General features: G+C 50.1%; 1 protein-coding gene across 1 annotated transcript in view; it reads right to left on the bottom strand.

The window, feature by feature from the left end:
• Usp32 (Ubiquitin specific protease 32) overlaps positions 1–23,305 on the bottom strand; it is a 29,863-nt gene that overhangs the window by 2,474 nt on the left and 4,084 nt on the right. The window contains 24 exon segments of the mRNA XM_089733531.1: positions 38–323; positions 559–741; positions 1,076–1,315; positions 1,636–1,911; positions 2,059–2,171; positions 2,253–2,398; positions 2,467–2,658; positions 2,840–3,120; positions 3,914–4,008; positions 4,081–4,232; positions 4,303–4,417; positions 6,314–6,503; positions 6,573–6,779; positions 7,004–7,129; positions 7,248–7,359; positions 7,433–7,668; positions 7,766–7,839; positions 8,088–8,181; positions 9,647–9,787; positions 9,889–10,205; positions 10,285–10,468; positions 10,906–11,183; positions 20,494–20,629; positions 20,631–20,723. Of these exon segments, the coding sequence (XP_089589657.1) occupies positions 54–323; positions 559–741; positions 1,076–1,315; positions 1,636–1,911; positions 2,059–2,171; positions 2,253–2,398; positions 2,467–2,658; positions 2,840–3,120; positions 3,914–4,008; positions 4,081–4,232; positions 4,303–4,417; positions 6,314–6,503; positions 6,573–6,779; positions 7,004–7,129; positions 7,248–7,359; positions 7,433–7,668; positions 7,766–7,839; positions 8,088–8,181; positions 9,647–9,787; positions 9,889–10,205; positions 10,285–10,468; positions 10,906–11,183; positions 20,494–20,629; positions 20,631–20,723 (4,251 nt within the window). The 3' untranslated portion in view covers positions 38–53.

Raw genomic sequence — 23,305 nt, forward strand, 5'->3', positions numbered from 1 at the left:
ACAACAATATAATCTTTCGTTGTGTTACGGCACATACAAGACGCGGGGGTCAGCTAGCCGAGCACGCACATCTTCCGGAGGTCGGAGTCGTCCGGGTCGAGCAGGCCGGCGGCGGGGCGGCGGTCGCCCACGTCGGGCAGGTAGCGGTCGTAGTCCAGCCCCTGCCGCTCGTAGAACAGCAGGTAGGCGGTGGCGGGGTCGATGGGCGGCTCGGCAGACGGCGGCAGGGCGCGGCACATGGAGTCGTTGTAGCACAGCCACGTGCCCGACGGGTTGCGCGCGTACGCCACGTAGTGCCCGCCGCTCATCTGGCCCGAGTGCGACTGCGGACGAGAGCGGGCGTCACGTGGCGCGCGCGGGGGGAAGGGGGTCACGTGCAGGCGCGGGGGGCGGGCGTCACGTGGCGCGCGTGGGGGGAGGGGGGTCACGTGCAGGCGCGGGGGGCGGGCGTCACGTGGCGCGCGTGGGGGGAGGGGGTCACGTGGCGCACGCGGGGGGAGGGGGTCACGTGCCGGCGCGGGGGGCGGGCGCCACGTGACGACGAGTGACGATACGTACCACCACCGCGTAGAGGCTGTACTTGAGGTCGAGCGGATCCTGGTCGTCCTGCAGCAGATGGCGGTGGAAGTCCTGCAGGTTGTCCGCGGTGACGGGCGTGCTGGCCAGGCTGGTGGACTGTAGCCGGCGCCGCGCCGCGCTGTCCGGCGACCTGCTCCTCCGCCGCGCGCAGCCGGCCTGCTCCTGGACACACCCTCGCGTTATGCGGCAAGTCATGCCGCCCGGGGCCGCCTGTGCTGGGCGACACGGGGCCGGCGTGCCCCGGGCGGGTGACGCGGCTCGGTGGGCCGACGCTCCCAATGTTTATCGGAACTTGTTTACAAGTTGTTGTATAATATATATTTCGTTAGCAAAAATTAAACTGTCAGATTTCAGATATGCTAAGAGAGCTACCGTTACGGAATTAGGCCCGAGGATCTGACCTGTATGTCACCAACAGAAAACCAATGTTATTCATAGAAAGAAAAAACTGCTGTAGGAGTTATGAAGCGAACAATATAAGTCAGTTGGGACTCACGGGTCCGTCAGCGTCGGTGTCGCTGTCGTCCTCCCCGTCGCTGCCGGACGCGGCGTCGTGGAGGAGCTGGGAGGGCCTGCTCGTGAAGACGTAGTTGATCTCGGCGTGGCGGAGGATGGTCTCCTGCGGCACGGCGGCCAGGAACTCCGTGGGGTCGAAGTCGCGGTACGGGAAGTTAACCACCTTCTGCGACTTTATCCACTTGTCGTTCACGTACTGGAACCGCTTCAAGTGGATGATCTGCGGCACGAGCAGGGCGGCGTGAGCGCGGGTCCGGGCTCGGCTCACTGTACCTCAACTAATGACCCTCGACCAGGCGTCCTAGGACTGCCAAACTGAGACTTAGAACTTATGTCTGAAGGTGGGTGGTGGCATCACATTGTTGATGTAGGAACTCCGGTGACCATTTCACAGCAGGCGAGTTCTTTTATCCAATTAGCATTTAAATTTAAACAAAAACCATTTACAAACATCACATAGTATATGGTTCGCTCGCGTTGTACTGCCCGGTAGGGCCGGTAGAGACAGAGAGAGAGAGAGAGAGAGAGAGAGAGACAGACCAGGATGGGCGGCAGGCGCCATATCTGCAGCGTCTTGGTGGCGGGCTGGTGGGAGCGGCAGCGCGCGCAGCGGTAGTGCTGCTCCAGGCGCTCGGCGCGGGTGAAGGCGCGCAGGCAGGAGGCCAGCCCCGCCGGCCGCGCGCCGCCCGCCCGCACCGAGCCGTGCTCCGCGCAGGCCCGCTCCAGCGCGCTGCTGTAGCGCAGGTGCAGCGCCGTGGGCTCCCAGTCCACCGCCAGCAGCACGCGCCCCGACCCCGCGCGCAGCCAGCACCCGCCCTGCAACGTCTCCAGCCTTGCACCGCGACCGAACCGTTTATACAAGCGTCGTTAAATTAAACTTTAGCAGGCGTCACAACTACACCAGATATACTTAATACGTCCTAAAATTGGTGAGTTCGCAGTTACAGTAAGGCGTGCACTAACGTCGGGTCGGCTGGCGGAGCGCGCGCCCGGCGGCTGGCGCGGTCGGCCCGCCGGACTCGGCTCCTCGTCCGGGGGCTCCTCGCCGGACCGCTTCTTCAACACGGGTATAGTACCTGATCACGGCAATCATTATTCACATTATGTAACAATATTATTGAATGTTATAATGCGTGCGTGTAGACAAGGGGGGGTACCGTCAGCGTGCGCGACGAGCGGGCGGTCGTCGAGCGGCAGCGCGCAGCCGCGGCACAGCGCCGGCCACGCGCAGCGCCCGCACCACGCGCCGTCCGCGCGCACGGCCCGCAGCGTGAACGGGAACTCGTACCCCAGGCTGTCGTCGCTGCAACCGCACAGAGCCGTGAGTACTGGCCGCCGGGGCCGGGAGGCCGCGCGCGGGGGGACACTCACCAGTCGGTGGCGTGGTTGAGGTCGGCGCTGGGCGGCCGCGCGGACAGCAGGCGCGCCACCTGCCTCCACACGGCGGCGTACAGCTGGCGGCCCGACTGGCCCGGCTCCACCGGCACCAGCAGCGGCACGCCGAACAGCGCGGGGCGGCTGCGCTGCGACGACAGGAAGTACGCGTCGGCGCGGCACTGCTTCCTGCAACACGCGCGCTCGCCGCTCAGTGCGCGGGGGGAGGGGCACACCCGCGCCCCGCCCCCAGTGCGCGGGGGGGGGGCACACCCGCGCCCCGCCCCCAGTGCGCTGGGGGAGGGGCACACCCGCGCCCCGCCTCCAGTGCGCGGGGGGGAGGGGACCCGCGCCCCGCCCCGACACTCACCTGTGCACGGCCACCAGGTAGTTCGTCTGTTTGTGGACGAGCGAGGGGCCTTCCGTCTCGCTCATCTTGTACATGTTGGAGGGAGACGAGCCAAACTTGACCTTGGCCAGTCTGGGGCTAGCCGGCTTCACGTTGAGCGACTTGACGCTGAGCGCGGGCGAGCTGTTTCCTCTGGTCATGTCTTTGGGCAGGGTCTGGCTGCGGAGTCGGTCCTGGTGGTGTTGCTTCTCGTAGAACGTCGTCGGCGGACTCTGCGACATGAGCATCTCCGACCGCGACCTCTGCAAGTACAGATCGGCAGTAGTAGCGGGTAGCTCGCCCCGACGTCGGGCAGCGGCCGGCCGCGCGCTCGTGCTGCAGTCCCCGGACTGCTCACGAAAGGAGCAGAGCTAGTTAAGTGTATAAAGGTACGTAATAACGCAAACTAAAACCTCAAGCTATTAAACAATAGCAATCGACGCACGGCCGGCGCGCGGGGACCGGGAGCGATGATTCACAAGTCATTTCCAGTTGCGATTCAGATAGCTTTTTCAGATTTGCCGAATCAATAAAAAAAAGCATCGCTTTCAGTTCTGCAAGTTATCGCTGAATGACTTCAGTAGCGGTGCAATAAAATGCACTACACTTGTTAATGTGATATCGAACTGAACCGAGCCGCGGAGGGAACATTTGAAGAATTGGAAAACAATGTTTGATTCAATGTTGAACGGAACATGACACGAGGCGGAAGGAACGTCTCAGTACAATCGGGTCCACTGCTGGAGCGCCACCCTCCCCCGCGGCCCCGCGGCGTCCCCTCCACGCACCGAACGTGCCGTCACTTGTTCAGCTGCGGCGGCCCCGCGGGACCGACTGAACACGACATAATGTGCAACTCTAGTAGCTACACGGTACCGCGCTGGTGTACGAGTGTGCGGCACGTGCGAGTATGCGGCACGTGCGAGTATGCGGCACGTGCGAGTGTGCGGCACGTGCGAGTGTGCGGCACGTGCGAGTGTGCGGCACGTGCGAGTGTGCGGCACGTGCGAGTGTGCGACACGGGCGTGTGTGCGTCATGTGCGAGTGTGAGCTAACCTTGAAGCAGAACAGTGCAGGCATGCAGAGTGAGGAAGGATTGGCGGCGCGGCCCACACTCACCTCCGCCCACTGGCTCGCCTCCTCGCACCAGCCTGCAACACGAGAGGGTGGGCTGTAGTGGCCGGGGCGAGGCTCGGGGCGCGGGGCGGGCGGGGGGCACTGACCGTCGGGCTGCAGCAGGTCGCGGGCGGCGGGGGGCTCGCGGGGGGGCGGCAGCTCGTAGGCGTACAGGTCGGCGGCGCCGGCGGCCGTCAGCTTGTCGGCGTCGCGCAGCTCGCGGCCGATGGTGGCGCCGGACAGCTCCGCCAGCAGCAGCCTGCGACACGCGCGCTCGTGAGGCCGGGCCGCCGTGCGCGCACTGGGCCCGGCGCGGCCTCGGTACTCACAGGTCCGGCGGGAGGCCGCACAGCTCCGACAGCTTCCTCTTGAGGTCCAGGTACGTCCCTTCCGAGTTGACTCTGACGCCGTACTTCACGGGGACCGATCCGTCTAGTAGTATCACTGTAATGTTTGATAATAATTTACAATTGTGCACTCGGCTCTTCTGGCGCTACGTTTGTTACGTTAGGAGATAACTTCCTTACGGGAAGGGCGGAGCTCCACAGGGGTGGGTCCTTGGCCCTCTCTTGTGGAACATCGGCTACGACTGGGTCCTGCGGGGCGCCCTTAGCGCCTCTCTCCCGGGTCTGAGCGTAGTTTGTTACGCAGACGACACTTTGGTCCTGACCCAGGGGAGGGACTTGTGCGAGTCTGTCCTCCGCTGGGGTGGCCCTCGTCGTCGGCAGGATTCGAAGGCTGGGTCTGGAGGTTGCGTTCAATAAATCCCAAGCCCTGTTGTTTCACGGGGCCCGGAAAGCGCCGCCTCAGGGGGCCCACCTCTGATCGGGGACGTTCGCGTCGAGATCGAGGCGACCGGATTGCGGTACCTCGGTCTCGTACTGGACGGTCGTTGGAGTTTCCGGGCTCACTTCGAAAGATTGGGTCTTCGACTGATGGCGGCCGCCGGCTCGCTGAGTCGGCTGTTGCCGAACGTCGGGGGTCCCGACATGGTGGTGCGCCGCCTCTACACGGGGGTGGTGCGGTCAATGGCACTGTACGGGGCGCCCGTATGGTGCCACGCCCTGACCCGTGACAACGTCGCAGCGTTGCGACGTCCGCAGCGCGCGATTGCGGTCAGGGCGGTTCGTGGGTACCGCACCGTCTCGTTCGAGGCGGCGTGCGTGCTCGCCGGGACGCCTCCCTGGGACCTGGAAGCGGAGGCGCTCGCTGCGGATTACGCGTGGCGATGTGATCTCCGCTCCAGGGGGGAGCCGCGTCCCGGCGCGGCGGAAGTTCGAGCGCGGAAGCTTCAATCTCGGCGTGCCGTGCTCGAGGCGTGGTCTCGCCGCCTGGCGGACCCCGCCTCCGGGCGACGGACCGTCGAGGCGATCCGCCCGCCGAGCCGGGAGTCGGAGGAGGGCATTCATCCAGCTTCGACCCTGTAAGGAGGTAGTCTCCTCCCGGTGATGGTCACGGGGCGACTTGAGGGGATTGAGACTGTGCCGCACGCTACCGTCACTCTAGCGCGCTGGCACCAGGAGGACGGGACGGCGCGTTGGCGGCTGCGGATTACGATGCGGTCCGCATTGTCGTCGTCGCTGTCGTCGCCGAACACACTGTGGAAGAGCAACCCGATCGGCGGTGGATCGTGTTCCGACCCGACAGGCTGATTCCGGCACAGCGGGGTATTCCGGAACACCAGCGGCATTGCCCGGGCCTGGTAGGACCGCCGTACCGCGGAGACCGGCGTCGTCGGTCGTCGACTATCGCCTCGACGACCCGTCGGTCGGGCGTCCTCGGGGTGGCGCCGCGTGCCTGGTTGTAGTGTTGGCCGCGGGAACCCCCCTACTCTGACCGGGTTCTGACCCCAGACGGAGATCGGACGTCGGGTGTAAGAGTGCAAGGGAGTCGTTTAATGCGGTAGGGCCCTAAAAATCCTTGGGCTCGCGGTCTGCTCCCAACATCTTCAGATCGTCAAACCCCATATACCCCGCGCGCTCCTTAGGCGCGGGGAACTCGTAGGAGGCCCTCGGGCCGAAAAAAGAAAAAATTAGATAACTTTCTTGCCGCTTGCTTGCGTGCTTTGTTGTGGAGAAGCGGTGGACGGCGGCATGGCTCTGCCCCAGGCATCGCTACGACCATGAGTGACGGTAGCCAATCACCATCAGGTGGGCCGTATGCTCGTCTGTCTGGTTATAAAAAAAATGTTATGCAACGCAAAAGAGAAACATTTTCATATGTATTTTTTTTGTAATAACTTTAGTTTATGTTAGTTACGGCATCAGTGGTCCACTCGCAATGAGTGCGGAGTCCCCGGCCACGTGTGCCCGACCATGTTGAGAAGTTAAGCCCTTGTACCCTTGATCTCGCAGCGCAGGTAGGACTCCATGGGCAGCGGCAGACTCAGCATGTTGAAGGCGTCGAAGCGGACGCTCTCGTGGCCGCACGTGTCGCAGCGCACCTTGGACTTCAGCTGCCCGTAGAACAGCTCCGTGATGATGGACTGGTTCCGCGCCGTGTGCGCCTCCCACGCCTCGGCCGCCACCACCTGAGCGCACAGTGCATACAGAGTCCCCGCGCAGGCCGCGGCGGGGCGGGGGGCGGGGGGGGGGCGCACCTGGTCGGGGCGGCCGGCGGAGTCCGCGGGGGCGGGCGCGGGCGCGGGGGGGCGCGCGCGGTTGAGGTCCTCGTGCAGCGCGTCCAGCAGCCACGCCAGCAGCTCCTGCGCGTCGTGCTGGCCGCCGCCCGCCAGCGCGCGCGCGTGCCGCGACACGCACCAGCGCACGCCCAGCGGCGCCACCGAGCGCGCGCTGCACGACCACACCTGCGCGCGCACCGCACTCGGGTTACAAGCATTACAATAAAGGGGACTGTTCAACATTAATGTCTCATCGTAATAAACACAGAGTAATTAGTTGAAGATTAGATGATCCGATTATCACATTCAATCGTTATTATTTTTATAATAAGTAGGTGAATCGTTATATTTGCGCCGATATATAAGATGAAAGCTGTGCGGGAACTCCTCCCCAGCTCAACATCCGGTACCTCCTTGCACAGCTCCCCGTAGCGCACGGCCAGCGCGCCGCCGGTGCCCAGCGGGTTGCCGGGGTTCACCTCGTACAGGTGCATGCCGGAGTTGAAGTAGCGCGTCAGCGGGCCCGTGTTCCACACCTGCGGACACACGGTGCCGGTGCATTACAGTACACTCCATGAGACACTGTGAGGCAACTGTCGCAGTGTGCAGTTGAGACTTCGACCTCACGCCTCGAGGCGGGTGACGTTGACTGACCGACTGCAGCGCCGCGTTCATGAAGCAGGTGTTCCCCAGGTTGTGCAGGCCGGTGGCTCCCGGCAGGTTGGGGGCGATGAGGGTCTCGCGTCTCTCCGTCGCGCGGTTGGAGCTGGAACACAACAGACTCTCAGTGAGTGTACGTTGGCGACTGAGTCGCGGGCGCGCTCCGCCGAGTCGCGTACCTGATGGCTCCGATCTCCTCCGGCCACGTGAGGTCCTTGTTCCGGAGCTCGAGCAGCAGCCGGGAGCGTTCGTCGAGGTGCAGCTCGTGCAGCGTGCGTTGCTCGTCGTCCAGCAGCACGCCCCCCGCGTGGCCCCCAGCCTGCGCACCGGCAACGCCCCCCGCTTGCCCCCCCAACAACCAAAGGCGCATGTCTTCTCGTGCCAGACCCAAGGCGCCACATATAAACTCGCAAACCTACACACACCGGTACACAAGTTGATGAGGTAGCGTCAGACTCGACACACGAGTGCATACAGCAAACAAAACAGAAGCAAGCGTGGTGTGCACCGACCTGGCGGATGGTGGCGAGGCGCGAGAAGGCGGCGGTGTAGGCGAGCTGGCGGTCCGGCACGCAGCCCGCCGAGCCTGCGACAAGGACGCACTACACTTGTCTACCGTTTGTACCTTTACCGCTCACCGGCCGACCGTCGACGTTCCTCCCTGATTGCTGTCGCATCTCTTTCTTCAAAAGAAGTTTGAGAAGCTACGAACCCGACTCTATCAACGTCCCCGGCGGACGGTAACCAGTTACCAAAAGAGCGGCCGTAAAGTCGTCCATCGTTGGCATTACAAAGGCATGTGTAGTTAGTAGTGTAGTGGCGGCGCGTGCGTACCGTGCGTGCCGAGCGCGGCGGGCACGTGCCGCATGATCTTGAGCTGCAGCGGGTACAGCTCCAGCTCCACGTCAGAGTTCGGAGGCCTTATCACCTGGAACGCAGACCTCCAGCTTATTCACTGTGCTTCATCTGTATCACTGAATCACTATAGTAGAATTATTTTGTCCGTGCAGTTTGGGTCATAAAACATAGCCCGGCTAGGGCGGTGAGCATGTTGCGCGGACGCAACCCCATTGTCGATAGAAACAAATGAGTCGTCGCAGGCAGGTACACGGCGGCGGGGCGGTATACGAAGGGTGGTGAGACAGTATTATGTTATGAGTCATTTGTACTTACCTGCAAATTATAGTACATTATGTCGAAGAAAAATGTGTTTATATGCATTCGTTCTCTGAATTTCTTTAGTGACACAATGGCTAATTCTTTGTTTTGTATCAAAACTGCAGAATTGATTCAAAATAATATTATGCACGTGTTGTTTTCAACAATGTGTTAAAAAATTTCACTGAAATAAGAACAGATCCTGAACAGTTACAAAGCGTTAATTTCTGCCGTTCTCGTGAACTTGCTGCGGCGATATGTGACGTAAGTGTTGGATTAGTGATTTTTTTCTTTCATTATTATCACTAACCCACAAAATGACAAAACTAAATACACTATCGATAACGCTTATCGACAACAATAATGCGCATCACTGTGCCCGTCCATAAGGCTCGTGAGTGGAAGAGAGAGCGAAATACTCGCTACACCGCTCCGATTTTTTATGACCCGAACTGCACGGACAAAATAATTCTACTTTAAACTACTTCAAACTACAGCTCTCATAGTTTACATTATTAACGGTTACTGTAACAGGAAGTCCCCGACGGTGTCCTGTGACCACCCGGAACTACACCAAGAGATCCTCGGCAATAAAACATTTATTCTACACAATTATTAATTGAAAAATAAAGTTTTTTTTTAAATTTTTTGGTAACATCGATCAAAAAGTCCGCAGTATACGCGGCTCCGGGTCCGGGCGCCGCCAGCTCTGTAGCCGGAAGCCCCGATATGTTCTTTCTTAATTAGAAATTAACGCAGCAGAGCACGACTTAAAGCCGTCGTGGGCTGCGGGCGCGGCCGGGGGGCGGCGGGCCGGGGGCCGGGGGGCCGGGGGAGGGTCCGCAGGCGGGTACCGTGCAATACGAACTTAACAAATGTTTACGATTGACCTCCACAATAATGGAATAGCATTGTGTATTAAAAGTTATACCGAAAATTATAATTTGCATAACTACTGGTGCTAGGACGTTTTGTGGGCCCGCACGGGTAGGTACCACCGCCCTGCCTGTTTCTGTCGTGAAGCAGCAGTGCAGTTCAGTTTGAAGGGCGAGGCAGCCGCGATACTAGGCAGCTGGGAACCCAGACCTCATGTTTCAAGGTGGGCGAGACATTCAGGTATTGGTATCTGCGCGCTCCAGTAATCACTTAACGCCAAATGTGTCGTGAACTCGGTCACCCGTACACGTAATAAATAAATAAAGAAAAGCAAAGGGATGATTGTTGATAAAGCAAACCTGTCTGGGCAGGGGGTCGGGTCCTCCGTACCAGAGCGCCAGGGCCCTCCACAGCGCGTCCGGCACCAGCTCGAAGTCGCGGTGCTGCGCCAGCGTCACGTCGCGCCGCAGGTGGCCGCCCTCGCCTGTTAGCGTACGGACCTGTTCAATGTTTTATATTTTTTGTATTTTACAAGCAAATAAATCCGTGAGCTCTCCTCCGAGGGAGTGTCGTGGGTCGCGGGCCCCGGCGCGGGACGGACCTTGAGCGTGTTGTCCGCCAGCAGGCGCTTGTTCCGCACGGAGCCGGGGTGTCGGCGCGGCGACGCGGCGCTGCTGACGCCGCTGCTGGAGCCCGCGCTGTCCACGGAGGCCGTCTCGCAGCGCCACAGCAGCGAGCCCATGGACTCCGTGGAGTTGGTCATGAAGCTGTCGTCGGCCAGCGTGGCGGGCCGGCAGCACGCGTCCGCCGCGTCCCCCGTGTAGGCCAGCCACGCGCCCCACCACTCGGCCGCCACCAGGTACCAGAACTGTCCCACGCTGTACCCCCGCGCCACCGAGCGCCGCAGCCAGCCCAGCACTGCAATCAGCGCACACGTCGCCGGTTAGGAGGCGATGCAACAAGCGGGAGGGGAGGGGGAGGGGCAGCGCGTACTGACCGATGTCCCTCTCGCTGTGTCGGCAGTGCGGCCGCAGCCCCAGCACGATGTGGCACACCTGGTAGACGAGGTCGAGGAAGGGCGTCACGACTCCGTGGGCGCTCTCCACCGACCAGATGAGGAAGTCCTCCAGCGTCAGCACCGTCTCCGGAAGCAGCACGTCTCCATCGGCCTTGCTCTCCGGCTATAAAGTTAGTAACGAGCGTCTCAGGTCGCGACCGGAATTTGTTAAAACTACTTTGGATCTAGACTCTTACGACTGTACACTGATGTCTGTCTCATTCGATTCGTGCTCAATAAGTGCAATTTCAACACGCTTTTATTACCTTGGTTTTAATGGAACATAGAAAAATAAGTATGTATGTGGTAGTCTGGCTAAGTGTCAGTAACAAGCTGCAACAAGTGCCTGGAAAAAAAAATTTCAAGGAGTCTCGAGGTACCCGGGAAGAGAATTTAATGCTTCAAAATATGTGTCACTACTTTTAAAGTGTGAGAGCAGGCTTCACATGTGGCCGGGCCCCGCGTCCAGCCACTGGCCGGGGTGGCGACCACATATCACATGTCGCCTGTTCTGTGCCTCCATCACTCTATCGTTGTATTGTACCAATGAATAGAACTGACCACATTAATGATGTCTTCAGTATCTCCGCTTGGTCCGAGGTGGAAGTTCGGTTTCCGTCCGTTCTTGGGTGCGACGACCAGCTTGTCCCTCAAGTTGGCGAGGATCACGTCCGGATCGAAGTTCTGGATCCCGATCTCGCTTCCATCGGGCGTGGAGGATCTGGACCCCTGGTTCTTGAGGTTCTCGTTGGCCACCTCGCACAGTACACTCACCATATCGATGAGTTCTTTTTTATTCAAGAGTCCATCGCTGTCCAGATCGAAGATCTTGAAGCAAACTATAGACAAAACGAGCTCACTTGAACATGTGCCACGTGGAGCCGCGCGCCCGCGGACTGTCTCCCTGCGCGTGACGTCACAAGGATGGGGAAACGTTTGGGGGTACAGTAAAGCAACACAAATAAGAATAAGAATTGTACAATTAATGTCATTGTTACGCTGATGCATTGTTATTTAATATTTATCTACGTAACGATATAATTATTTACAAAAAAATTGTAATCAATTTTTAATTTTGAATTGTTTTTATTACTTAGATCTGTGGACGAGCTCACAGCCCACCTGGTTGTTAAGTGGTTACTGGAGCCCAAAGACATATACAAAGTAAATGGGCCACCCCCATTGAGATATAAGTTGTAAGGTCTCAGTATAAGTACAACGGCTGCCCCACCCTTCAAACCGAAATGCATTACTGCTTCACGGCAGAAATAGGCAGGGCGGTGTTACCTACCCGTGCGGACTCACAAGTGGTCCTACCACCAGTAATTACGCAAATTATAACTTTGCGGGTTTAATTTTTATTACACGATGTTATTCCTTCACCGTGGAAGTCAATCGTGAACATTAAATTTGTTAAGTACGCATTTCATTAGAAAAATTGGTACCCGCGTGCGGGATTCGAACACCGGTGCATCGCTAGATACGAATACACCGGACGTCTTATCATTTAGGCCACGACGACTTTTTAAAATGAACTAGAGGTCCCGCAGTAGTCGAAATTCGACTATAATTAATTGGAATTGTAAGTTTGTACACTATTATGATTGTATTTTATACTTCTATAATCACAAATTTCGCCAAGACTACACTATAAAAAATATTAATAAAGACAAACCATATTCTATTCTCAATTTGACAACAGACGTCAAGAACAAAAGTTGACAATAAATAGTATGCATGCGTGTGTGCGCCAAATACATGGTATGTAGTGTGTATAATGTTTTCTTTATTGATTTAATGTATCTTTTATGCATGATTTAAAAAAAAAAATTAGCATTGCGCACTCTACGCTTCTCAATATTCTCTATAAGTGTGGAAAATTTCAAACTCCTCCGTCCGCGCAATTTTCTTAAAAAGGGATATAAAGTTTTTGCTTCACGTATTAATATATAGATGAATGAAACTTAGTTTAAAGACAACACGAGTGTGTATCCTAGTGTATATATTCTAGGCGTTCGAGTCCTGCGGCCAGCATGCGTCCTGCTCCTGCTCACTCGCAACAGTTCGGTGAAATAATAATAAAAATTAACAGAATTACGTGTTTATTGTTATTGTACCCATTGACTCCGACGCTGCGCCGCGACGTTACAAATGCTTTACAGTTTTCGTGGCCACGGACGACTGACGAATTCATGATCAAATAATAATATTTTATACGTTATCTTTACGACAAGTAGTGAACACGTGATAATATTGAATTGAAGAGATAGGTTCACGTTCATGTGGATACATTTCTAGAACAAAACCCTTATCATCATAGTCGGTTACTCTTGGCAGAGCAGTCGTGGTCATGTGGAATCCTTGCTTATTGAAGCCTTGACTGATGTTTTCCATAGTTTGCGAACTGAGGTTTGGCGCACGCACTCCTTAAGTTGTGTTTTAGTAGTCTTTCACCTGAGCAGTCCAGCGCATGGAGCTTCCCTTAAAACCTTACAATAAACGTAAAATAATAATGTTTATTTGAAATTGCATTTTTATCTGTCGACTAGCAAGCAATATCTCTTTATGTCAGCAAGCAACCTTGAATGCAAACGTTTTCCTAACAGTCTTAAGAAGAACAAAGACAGCTTGGCAGCCTTGGTAGCTCTGTCAAACTCAGGCAAAGTGCTCTGCGTCAAATTGAACCCGCATCCTGAAGGTCACATATCCTAGTCCGGAATGCATCGCTATATGGGTTTCCGGGAGACGTTTGAGCTAGAGGTGTTGTTCTATAAGGAATAGCAAGTATGGCAATTACACCCTTCAATTAGACAACTGATTAAGCTTTTCAAGGATTATTTTCTCACTACCGATATCTAAAGATAGCTCGCGAGATAGCATACATTTTAAAATGTACTCGTCGTACAATTAACAAATTAGTTTTTGTCCCGTGTCCGTTCCATCCCTGTTAGATTAATAAGAAATATGCTAGTAGAATTGAAGTCTAGATAAATCTTACTACCAGGCGTTGCCTGCAGGTGCTGCTATTATATAATAACATCATGTGTTTTTGGTAACAGTGAAAATTTTATTTAATTTTGTAACAGATTGCGTCATAGTACAGATAGTCCAATTTATTTATACAGCACAGGCAATAGTTCTGTTCAGTCCTAGAGGTACTACTACTCTAGCTGGGTCCCGTCCTAGAGGAATTATTACCGTAAGAATGCCGACTTTTTTTCCTACCTATGCTGATAGCCTTGAGAGACTATATCAGCTTCGCCCTAACGTGTAGGTGAGCTCACGGGGCTCAAAGTAGGGGTGAGTAGTGCTAACACTGGCCCTAGGTAGACGAGCCTGTTATACAGACGTTATAATACATAAGTGCTACACCGGACAGAGACGGCCCGCCACCGACTCCCTGCTGACTCGATGAGAGTTGGTTTTGCAAAACGTTAATTAGACCCGACGCAGCTCCAACTCTGGGTCTCGCGCTAGGAAGTGCCCGTGACGTTGCCCGTCGGATCGGTTGCCCAACACAATACGCGTTATGTGAGAGCGTCGCCGCATCACGAGAGTTGCGATAACGTTCCTTATCATAATCATTTCTCATTCTTGTGATTATTAACACAACACGAGGAAGCAACGGTCGCCGCCGAACGTGACGCGCGTGTGAACAAATAGGAGAATACAACAATTATTTAGATGGCAAAGAAGAAGCCCGGTGACAGCTGTTGCTCTGCTCGGGAACATCAACACTTTGTGTGACATTGGACTGAATACCGGAAAATATATTGATTAGCTTATTATACATAGCTGGGCATTAACTCATTAATCCGTTAATCGTTAATTGACGAAGTTAACATCTTGATTAACGGATTAACTTAATATTTTTTTTATTGCTTCGATGGGTGGACGAGCTCACAGCCCACCTGGTGTTAAGTGGTTACCGGAGCCCATAGACAGCTACGACGTAAATGCGCCACCCACCAGTCTAAGGTTATCAGGATATCAATTCTAAGGTCTCAGTATAGTTACAACGGCTGCCCCGCCCTTCAAACCGAAACGCATTACTGCTTCACGGCAGAAACAGGCGGGGTGGTGGTACCTACCCGCGCGAACTCACAAGAGGTCCTACCACCAGTAAAAACTTTTAAAAATGTTAAAGGACACGCTAACTTCCGTTAATATGCAGAAGTCCGTTAATCGTTAATCCAATGCCGAATAGTTACCGCCCGGCACCGACAAGTGCGGGACGGCGCGGCGCGTGGCGGCGAGTGAAACAAAAACGAAACTATATAGATATATTTTGCCGATCAACGACGCTGCATTCCTCGGTGAACAGATATTCATATCATAAATATATTCATTAAATACAACACTGCTATGCCCTCACGCGCTGCAGTTGAACGTTTTTTTTCCACGGGTAAAGACATTTAAACACTAAAACGAGCCTCGTCTTCAGATGAGAACTTCAACATCTTAGAATGTTCATGGAACATGCGCCTTATACCCGACGATTAAATTTCTCATTTCAATTATACAAGTATTTTGTTTTGTTCCTAACCTGTTTGTTAGCTTCTTAACTAAGGAACTTATAAAACTTGTTGATTTATGTTCTATAAATCAACAAGTTTTATAAGTTCCTTAGTTTTATAAGTTCAAGTTTATTCCAAAAATGGACACAGTATGACCCTTTTCAGCGACTCTCCATTATCAAAGGACCAAAAGCAGCTTATAAAGGGACAAGCGTATCTATCGGTCCGTCGGTCGGTCACTCCGTCCCCTTCCTCTACGTCTTTTCGGTTTGAAAACTGTATTCGGTGTTTTCCAAAAAACATATTATATTTGGATTGAGTCACTATAGTTCTGAAGGTGCGAAATATTTCTGGAATCAGGATCGATTCGCGGTAGAATAGTAGACGCGTAGACGACGTCCCGTCGACTGCGCACAACGATCGCACCACGTTCCCCGGTGTCTGGTGAAGATATCACTTGCACATGATGCGAGAATGTCCTTTTATAGTGTCAGAGAAACGCACGTGTGCAGCTCCGCTTATTATCTTACTGATGGCGATAGCTTAGCGGGTTAGCAAAGAATACGAGTGTGTAGGATCAACTCATTATTTACTCTACATTTATATGTTACCTCGATAATCTAAATTGGCCCCAAAAATCTTCTCAACATAGATAACTTCTCGAATTGTCTGGAAAATTGTAGACACAATCGACACGACTATCAAAGCGTGGCATTGGTGACATGAAAACACCAGGAATCTGGAAGTTGGGCAAGAGCTGCCCAAACCCAGCAAAGATAGACTAAGGCCCTCCAGTTATCGTCCGATCGGCTGCTGCTGAGAAGGATGTCACTGGAGATCCTTATCAGGCCCGAACAATTCCGGCTTCCCAGTGGTCACTTGACGACGCTACGATTGGCCCGTGTCCTGTATCATTTGGGATCCGGTCTTATTCGTGCCAGTACTCCGTACTGCATCTAGCACGTGGGGGTAATCTAAAAGTTGTTGTGGGAAACGGTTCTATCAACATGTCTATGTGCGACTGCTGGCGTCGTACCTGGAGAGCAGTTCTTCTCGTATCAGTTACGCAGATACCCGACCGTATTATCTCACATACAGGTCGCCGAGCCAGCTGAACCTTTCTATCCACATGATAGTCAGATTCTGAAGTTAAGTCATAAATTACGTAATCGCCTGGGTTCTGGGAGTGGAGAGGCTTGAGGGGTTCTTCCGAAGGCTCACTCGTGCTATGCATGAGCGGGTTGATGGAGACATAGCTGACCCGCACGCTAGACCACCTGATGGTAAGGCATTGCCAAGGGAGCTCCTCGACCCGCTAGCTAGTGTGCGTTAGTGGACTGTACGAGAATGTGCAAAACGAGTGCTTCTCGCGGGACTGTGCTTCCCCTCCACCCTTGATCGCTTCCCTCCTACACCCGATTTGGGGTATCCTTTTGGAGGCGATTTCCTGCCACCTCGTGGACAACCTAAAGAGTGGCTTTCTTCCCTCCGTCACCCGTGTTGTCACGAAAGATGAGCCCCAGCTGGGTGTAAAAGTACCGAAGTCATTCTGTATTTCGGCGAGTTTTTATTTATCCTGAGCCCCAGCTCGTAACTATACTGATGGTAGAAGAACCATAAACAGTATTAGTATTTTTGTAGTAGTGCCGTGTACGCACTTCGAGCACGGACATGTCCTGCGTACTGTCGACCCTGGTAATTGATTAACATCAAATCATCTGTGAAATATTCTGCCTCTGCACTAAGGCAGAGAAGATAAAAAATGATGATTAGAACAAATCGGGGTAAAGTTCTGTGTCGGGCTGTGGGCCTGACTACTTTTATTGATACAAGCCAGACTAGTGAGTACACGAGTGTTCACTGACTGTGCATAAAAAGTGTGTACACGGAAATAGTTGTTTGCGAAAGTCACATGATCCAGTCATATATTTTATCGGTTACGCAATATTGGCGCACATCAGCTACGAGAGATTTCATTGTACGCTTATATCTTTTTTTTATTGCTTAGATGGGTGGACGAGCTTACAGCCCACCTCCTGGTGTTAAGTGGTTATCGGAGCCCATAGATATCTACAACGTAAATGCACCACACACCTTGAGATATAAGTTCTAAGATCTCAGTATAGTTACAACCTTCCCACCCTTCAAGCCGAAACGCATTACTGCTTCACGACAGAAATAGGCGGGGTGGTGGTACCTACCCGTGCGGACGCACAAGAGGTCCTACCACCAGTAATATGTGTTTCCAAACGACACTCTGGATAGTGCTCTCTGATTATTGGCATTTTCTTTACTCTGAATAAAGTGCGCAAAGCTGAAGTCTTTCTCTCGCAAGTACATTTCTCTCTGACAAACATTAGGATCGAGAGAAATGAAAAAAAGAAATGAATATTTTTGCTTGTTTGATTTTTATTCGTTCATCATGGAAGCCAAACTAGAAGTCTGCGGAGTTTGAACACGAGTACGGTCGCAATGTTCGATACGAGTACACCAGGCGTCTAGTGCTCGCCACGACACGACGAGCTCAAATAACGAAAGGTGATACATAATCATTATTATAGTTCTGGCCTGACAGATGAGCACCGACTCACGGCCACGCTGCCGAGGTAGACAATGAAGGCAAGCGACGGACGCAAAAAATTTAGAGATTAAGAATACTGAGAATTGTGTCGTCGCCTACGATCAATGCAATGAAGAGTTAATACAACGAAAGATCGGAAATGTAAAATGTAATTGACACGTATTAACTATGATATGGGCTTTATCAAGTAACCCACACGTCGGGTCTGTGATGGAGATTGAATAAAAATAAGGAACCTGTATTAATCGTCAAAATATTACATTATATATTAATTAATTTTATTTACTTCCCCTACCTATTCACAGGTCTAAGAGCCTATTCCAGCAACGCCTGGACGAGTAGGTGAGCTCACGGGCTCAACCTGAGAGAATTTGTTAACACTAGCCCTAACAAGAGGAGTGCTTCGCAGAATCTACCACCGGATCGGAATCGCAACCCAGAGGATCTGCCGAGAAACTATGGGCGAATTATAACCCCCTTTTAGTTTGCGAAGTATGAAAAGACGAAATATTTAAATACACTACATATATTTTCTGCATTCTTAGATATTCCAATGATATTGCACTCCACTCTATAACTTCATTATATGGTTCCGATCCTCAAAAAGTAAGAGACGGGCCATATCACTTTGTTACCCACCCGTGGGACGGGCTGTCTGCCTGACACTTTAGACGTTTGCGGATAAGACCGTTTCCAAGGATACCAATTTATATAGTAATGTAGTATGAATAAATTAGTTCGGAACAGCAAGTTCTACAGCCGAAGGAAGTCTTGAAAGTGTCAGGCTTCTCAGATATCACCGTGGAAATTTTTTATCTTAGAACGAGTTAGAATTGTGAGGTGTCGCTTATAGTTCACAGCACTTGACAACTAAGAGAGCGAATTGAGAATAGTTTATGCGTATACGCGTGTATATAACGCATATATACTTTTAGTAAGGTACGTGTGGACCGCCCACACCGTCGCTTCGTGAGTGTACGGGAAATAATTGTTACAATGCCAGATTTCAGTTTGTCTTCTAACACGCAAACTGAGAATGCCGAAATAGCTAAGATCGCTATTTTATTGTTTTTAATTCAGAATAACAATTAAAAAAAAACATTTATTATTATTAATTGTTTTGTGTTTATTTTTCCTGTGAATTTACTTCCGTAAATATCTCTGCTTCTGCTCGTTCAACTGAAGTGAATTTGTACTAATATTTAAGTGAAGTAACTAAATTATTTTTGTGTGTTTGCGTGTTTATGTATGTCGGCGTCGTAGCTCTCACAATACAGGTACAGCCTTCGGTCCTGCGGCCTTGTCTGTGGTCCGTGCGTGGCGGCTCAGCGCGCTCCCTTTCAATTACATTTGACGATTGAGGAGTAACTGTATTGAATGTACTGCTCTGAGTAAAACGTATTCGTTCCAGCGGGAGACTTCAATAGCTTTGATGGTCATGAGGTGATGAGGTTTGTTTGATACACCGTTTAGTGCAATAAAAAAAACATTTGAATCTTGAACTACCGTCTCGTTCTTGAAGCGCCAATGATTCAAAAGCACTGAAGTAGAAACCTATGGAAATGAAACGTCAACAAAAAATTCGTGCCACTGTTACGTCATCTGACCACAAAACATGGCGGTTTTAGTGCTGTACAAAAGATTTCAATGTTATCAGGTTTTATCGATAAACGTTCTTGGCTCATTTTATTTTAAATATTGTTGAGTATTATTTATTTGTAGAATTTATACTTTAATGGGAAGTAAGTAGGTATATTGTTATGTGCAAATATGATATGATTTAGATGTGTGAAATCTAAGACGAGTTCGTCCTTCGAATTTGCCACGATATGATGATTTTTAAAAGTTGCTACACTGATTTTATAAAGTTGTCGTTTGTCGCAAAACATAAAGATATGGCGTAGTACAGTGCCATCTGCCCATTTCTAGCATGCTAAATGTTATCGTGTTTTGAGTACGTGTTTTTCTTAGACTATTACAATCTATTTTGATTGTTTTGCTGACTCTAAAGTCTGTAACACACTACCGCAGCGCACCTCAAGGAAGGTGCGCCGCACCATTTGAATCACTTTCACTTGAGAGTGATTCAAATTTTAAACTTATCAAGGGACCGCGTGAAAATAAAAAACACCTACAGAACATTCATTCATTAATTACAAACGTCATTCCTTGTGACTTCCTCTCTAAAATCACTTAATTATGAAATATTTAACGAATTTACAATAGTGTTTTACTCACTGCGGAATAAAACTATTTTATTTAAATAGTTCCGAAGAGATTTTGTCGGTAGCCTTTTTCCCGAAATATCTAAACAGAATGTCTAAATATGTTTTGATGACATATTTTAAAGAGGTATTTATGATTAGTGTCATGATCAATAGATTCCGACCGAAAAATGGTGTCCGATTTTTCGGATGAGGGCTCCTGCATTTAAATATATATAGATAATAGTTTTGGAGCATCGACTTTCTTGAGATCCTATAAAATACGTTTTCATTATTATTTTTGTATGTTTTAAGCATGATAAAATATGAAATTTTATATAAGCAATCATATTAAATCGATATCAAAGTCAATAAACAATGTACAACCCAAAACAGACGGCCGAACTGACGTGACAATGACATTTGGTGCGCTCAACATGGCGGATTTTCGGCCTCATTAGACATTTACGTATAATCATGTTTCATTTTATGTACGCACTGAAATACTGTTATATTGTTTTCCTGCGAGTTAAAGTGCTGAGTAAGAACGAGATAGATATATGTTTATATGTGTGCCTTCAAAATGGGTGCTATTTATATAAGCAATTGTACGTATAGAACAATATGTCGTGTCCCTACTATATAGGTCTGTGTTCAAAAGCAGTTTAAGTACGACGAGTACTCGTAAGACGAGTAGTTCACAAACTACCTACTACCTAGCTGTAACACATTTGAGACTTTTAAGTTAACATCTGTATAAAGTGGGAGATGTGATGTGGGGGGGTGCGGGGTGCGCGGGGGCGACGCAGTGACACGTTCACCGGGGGGGGAGGGGGTAGGTACTTACATTTCAATCTCTCGGTGGTGGGTCCGCGACAGGCAGCGCTAAGTCCGCAGCACAGCTCCTTGAAGTCGACGTGTCCGTCGCGGTTCTCGTCGAAGGCGAGGAAGGTCCCCGCGACGGCGGCGGCGGGTAGCGGGGGGGGACAGCAGCGGCCCGAGGCTCTCCGCGTCCAGCTGGCCCGTCGGAGCGCCGTTCCGGAGCGACCAGAAACACTTTTCTAGCTCTATTATATCCTGGAAATGTTTCGATACGTCATCAGCTGCTTTATTGCGGTTTATGATATTACACAATCAGTCAACACGATTGAAACATGATTCTGTTAAAAATATATAATATCAGATATTGTAAATTGTTCTGCTGTTGTTTTTGTACTACACCATTACGTTAGCTGCGTAGTCTATGTAGCTATCTTTACCTATTGCTAAACAAAAATAATCGAAAAATCGAAATCTATCCTGAGAATCCTGAATCGCATAGTGAAAATTTTCACAAATCTCTTACAAATAATACGGACCCCTTAGTATCTAGAATCGTCGAGTCGGCCGTCGTCTAGTTTTAATAATGCGCTCCTCGCTTGTGTCACTTACGAACCGTCCGTCTTTTATTGAATGGGAGCATTTTTAGGGTTCACTTAATATCCCCTCGGAATATAATATCTGCTGTTTATTTTCTATTGTAAACTGTAGACGTTTCCCTCTTACTGAAAGAGTACATTATATACCTTTTTCCTTCCTATCAATTAATCTTCAAAATCGAATAGGTCCCCATAACGCTCGAGTAAATTATCATAGGATCACAGGCTAGCGGCTAGAATACAACAAGAGATCGCCGTATTGTCAGATTACAATTATTTTACAGAAGGTTTAGCTTGATGTAATATATTTTAATTATTTTAGCATTATGTCCTTCAAAATAATAGTACATTGTGCACGCGGGATGAGATGTCCTACTTTTTTCCCGCGGTGCACATACTATTTTTTCTCCTACCAGGCCGAAAGTTCGACATTGTAAAAAATGAAAACCGAACATTCGGCGTAGGTAGGAGAAAATAAAGATATAATTCAGCAGCGCTCGAGAATGCAAAGACATGATTTTTGCAACTTTGCAGTTCTTCCACTCCGCGTTACGCTCAAGTCGTCAGACTTCCTAAACGCAGAATTTCTTTTTAACGTTCTATTAACCCACCTTAACTTTTAATTTTTTTATTGATTAAATGTGTGGACGAGCTCACGGCCCACCTGGTGTTAAGTGATTACCGGAGGATATAGGTGGTTTACACGGTTATTACACAATGTTTTTCCTACACGGTAGAAGTCAATCGTGAACATTTGTTAGGTAGGTACCTACGTATTATTAGCTTTACATCTGACGCGCTTCAGTATTTCTGAGGATCGCTTTTTTTCACTAAGCTGATGAGCTACCCTGACGTGATATATGAAGGACTTATAAAGGGTAGAGGTACTCAGCAGGATGCCGGGCTCTAGTAAATCTCATTATTCCTTCTTGGTTTTCTTGGGATCTAATGTGATTTGAGACACTGTACCAAACAATAAATTACTTTCGTAATATTTACATGAGTCAAGATGGCGAATTTCATATTGATCATAATTAACTCAATGTCAAACTCAACCGTGAGACCTACATTCGCTACGCCGTGGGGACGAGTACGGAATCAATCGACCTTATCTGAAATCATTAAAGGCCTCAGACGCTACCGATAACGAGCCGCAGGACGCGCGCTGTCAGTGCGCAGTTACATACGTATGCACCATCGGTAAGGTAATTGGTTAGTCGTTTCATGAAAAACCTTTCTCAAGTGCTGGCACTTTTTTTAAGGGATTTTATGACCTGGTAACTAAGACATTTAAATCATGTCTTATTTTAATTCAAATTCTTATTTTTATGAAAAATTATAATATGGAGTGAAATGATATGAAATGAAAATGATTAATTTGAGGCATTAATCAACTGGGATGAAATTAAATGAAATGAGATGATGATAGGGGATGAAATATAATCTGAGTAAAATGGTGGTCATTTACTGAGATTGTTTCAGTGGACTTTTTGGAGAGTCCCGAGAAGTTACGTTCAGCGGCTTTGTTTCATTTTCCCACATTTGTGCACTTTCACAGATAGTAAACAGTTAATAAACCATTGTACACATTTAAACCTGAAGAAACACTAAACAGACAAAATAAAACAAATCATAGAACTTCATTCCTCGTGTTCCCGCCAAAAAGTCCTGCTTGTACTTTATACCTATTTGAAGAGTACAGAATATAGATTAGTGTGGTATCGGACTGAGAAACTACGTTTCAAAATTCGATGTAACACATAATGGAGGTAAATCGTACATTGAAATGCTCGTTACTTCCTGGATAAATTTTATCTACATTTAATATACTCTTATAAACGTTAGTATATATGTAATTATATTTCACATAGACACCGAAACGACAGGACCGATTATGATAAAATTTTAAGGATATTTTAATGTTGTTCTTCTAACGGATTAAAGTTAAGTCAAACATCAGCCAGTAGAGCGGACCCGCTTTGACTAGTATTCAATATGTTTATAGAAGTTATTGAATCATGATTCCGATAGCAGAACCGCAAAATATCGTGGACATGCTTTATTCTACATGTATCATTCACAAAAACTGAAAATAAAGTAGTAAATAATTTGAGAACAGCTCGGGCATTATGGGAGCAAAGTGACTGCAAGGCTACTAGTATTTATCATAAAAAAATTATTAATGGAGGTTTATTTCGAGTTACTTAACATTCATATACTCAACAGCATGAAGTGATGCAA

Source organism: Bombyx mandarina, chromosome 16 (genome assembly GCF_030267445.1).
Source record: "Bombyx mandarina strain Sakado chromosome 16, ASM3026744v2".
Lineage (NCBI taxonomy): Eukaryota > Metazoa > Arthropoda > Insecta > Lepidoptera > Bombycidae > Bombyx > Bombyx mandarina.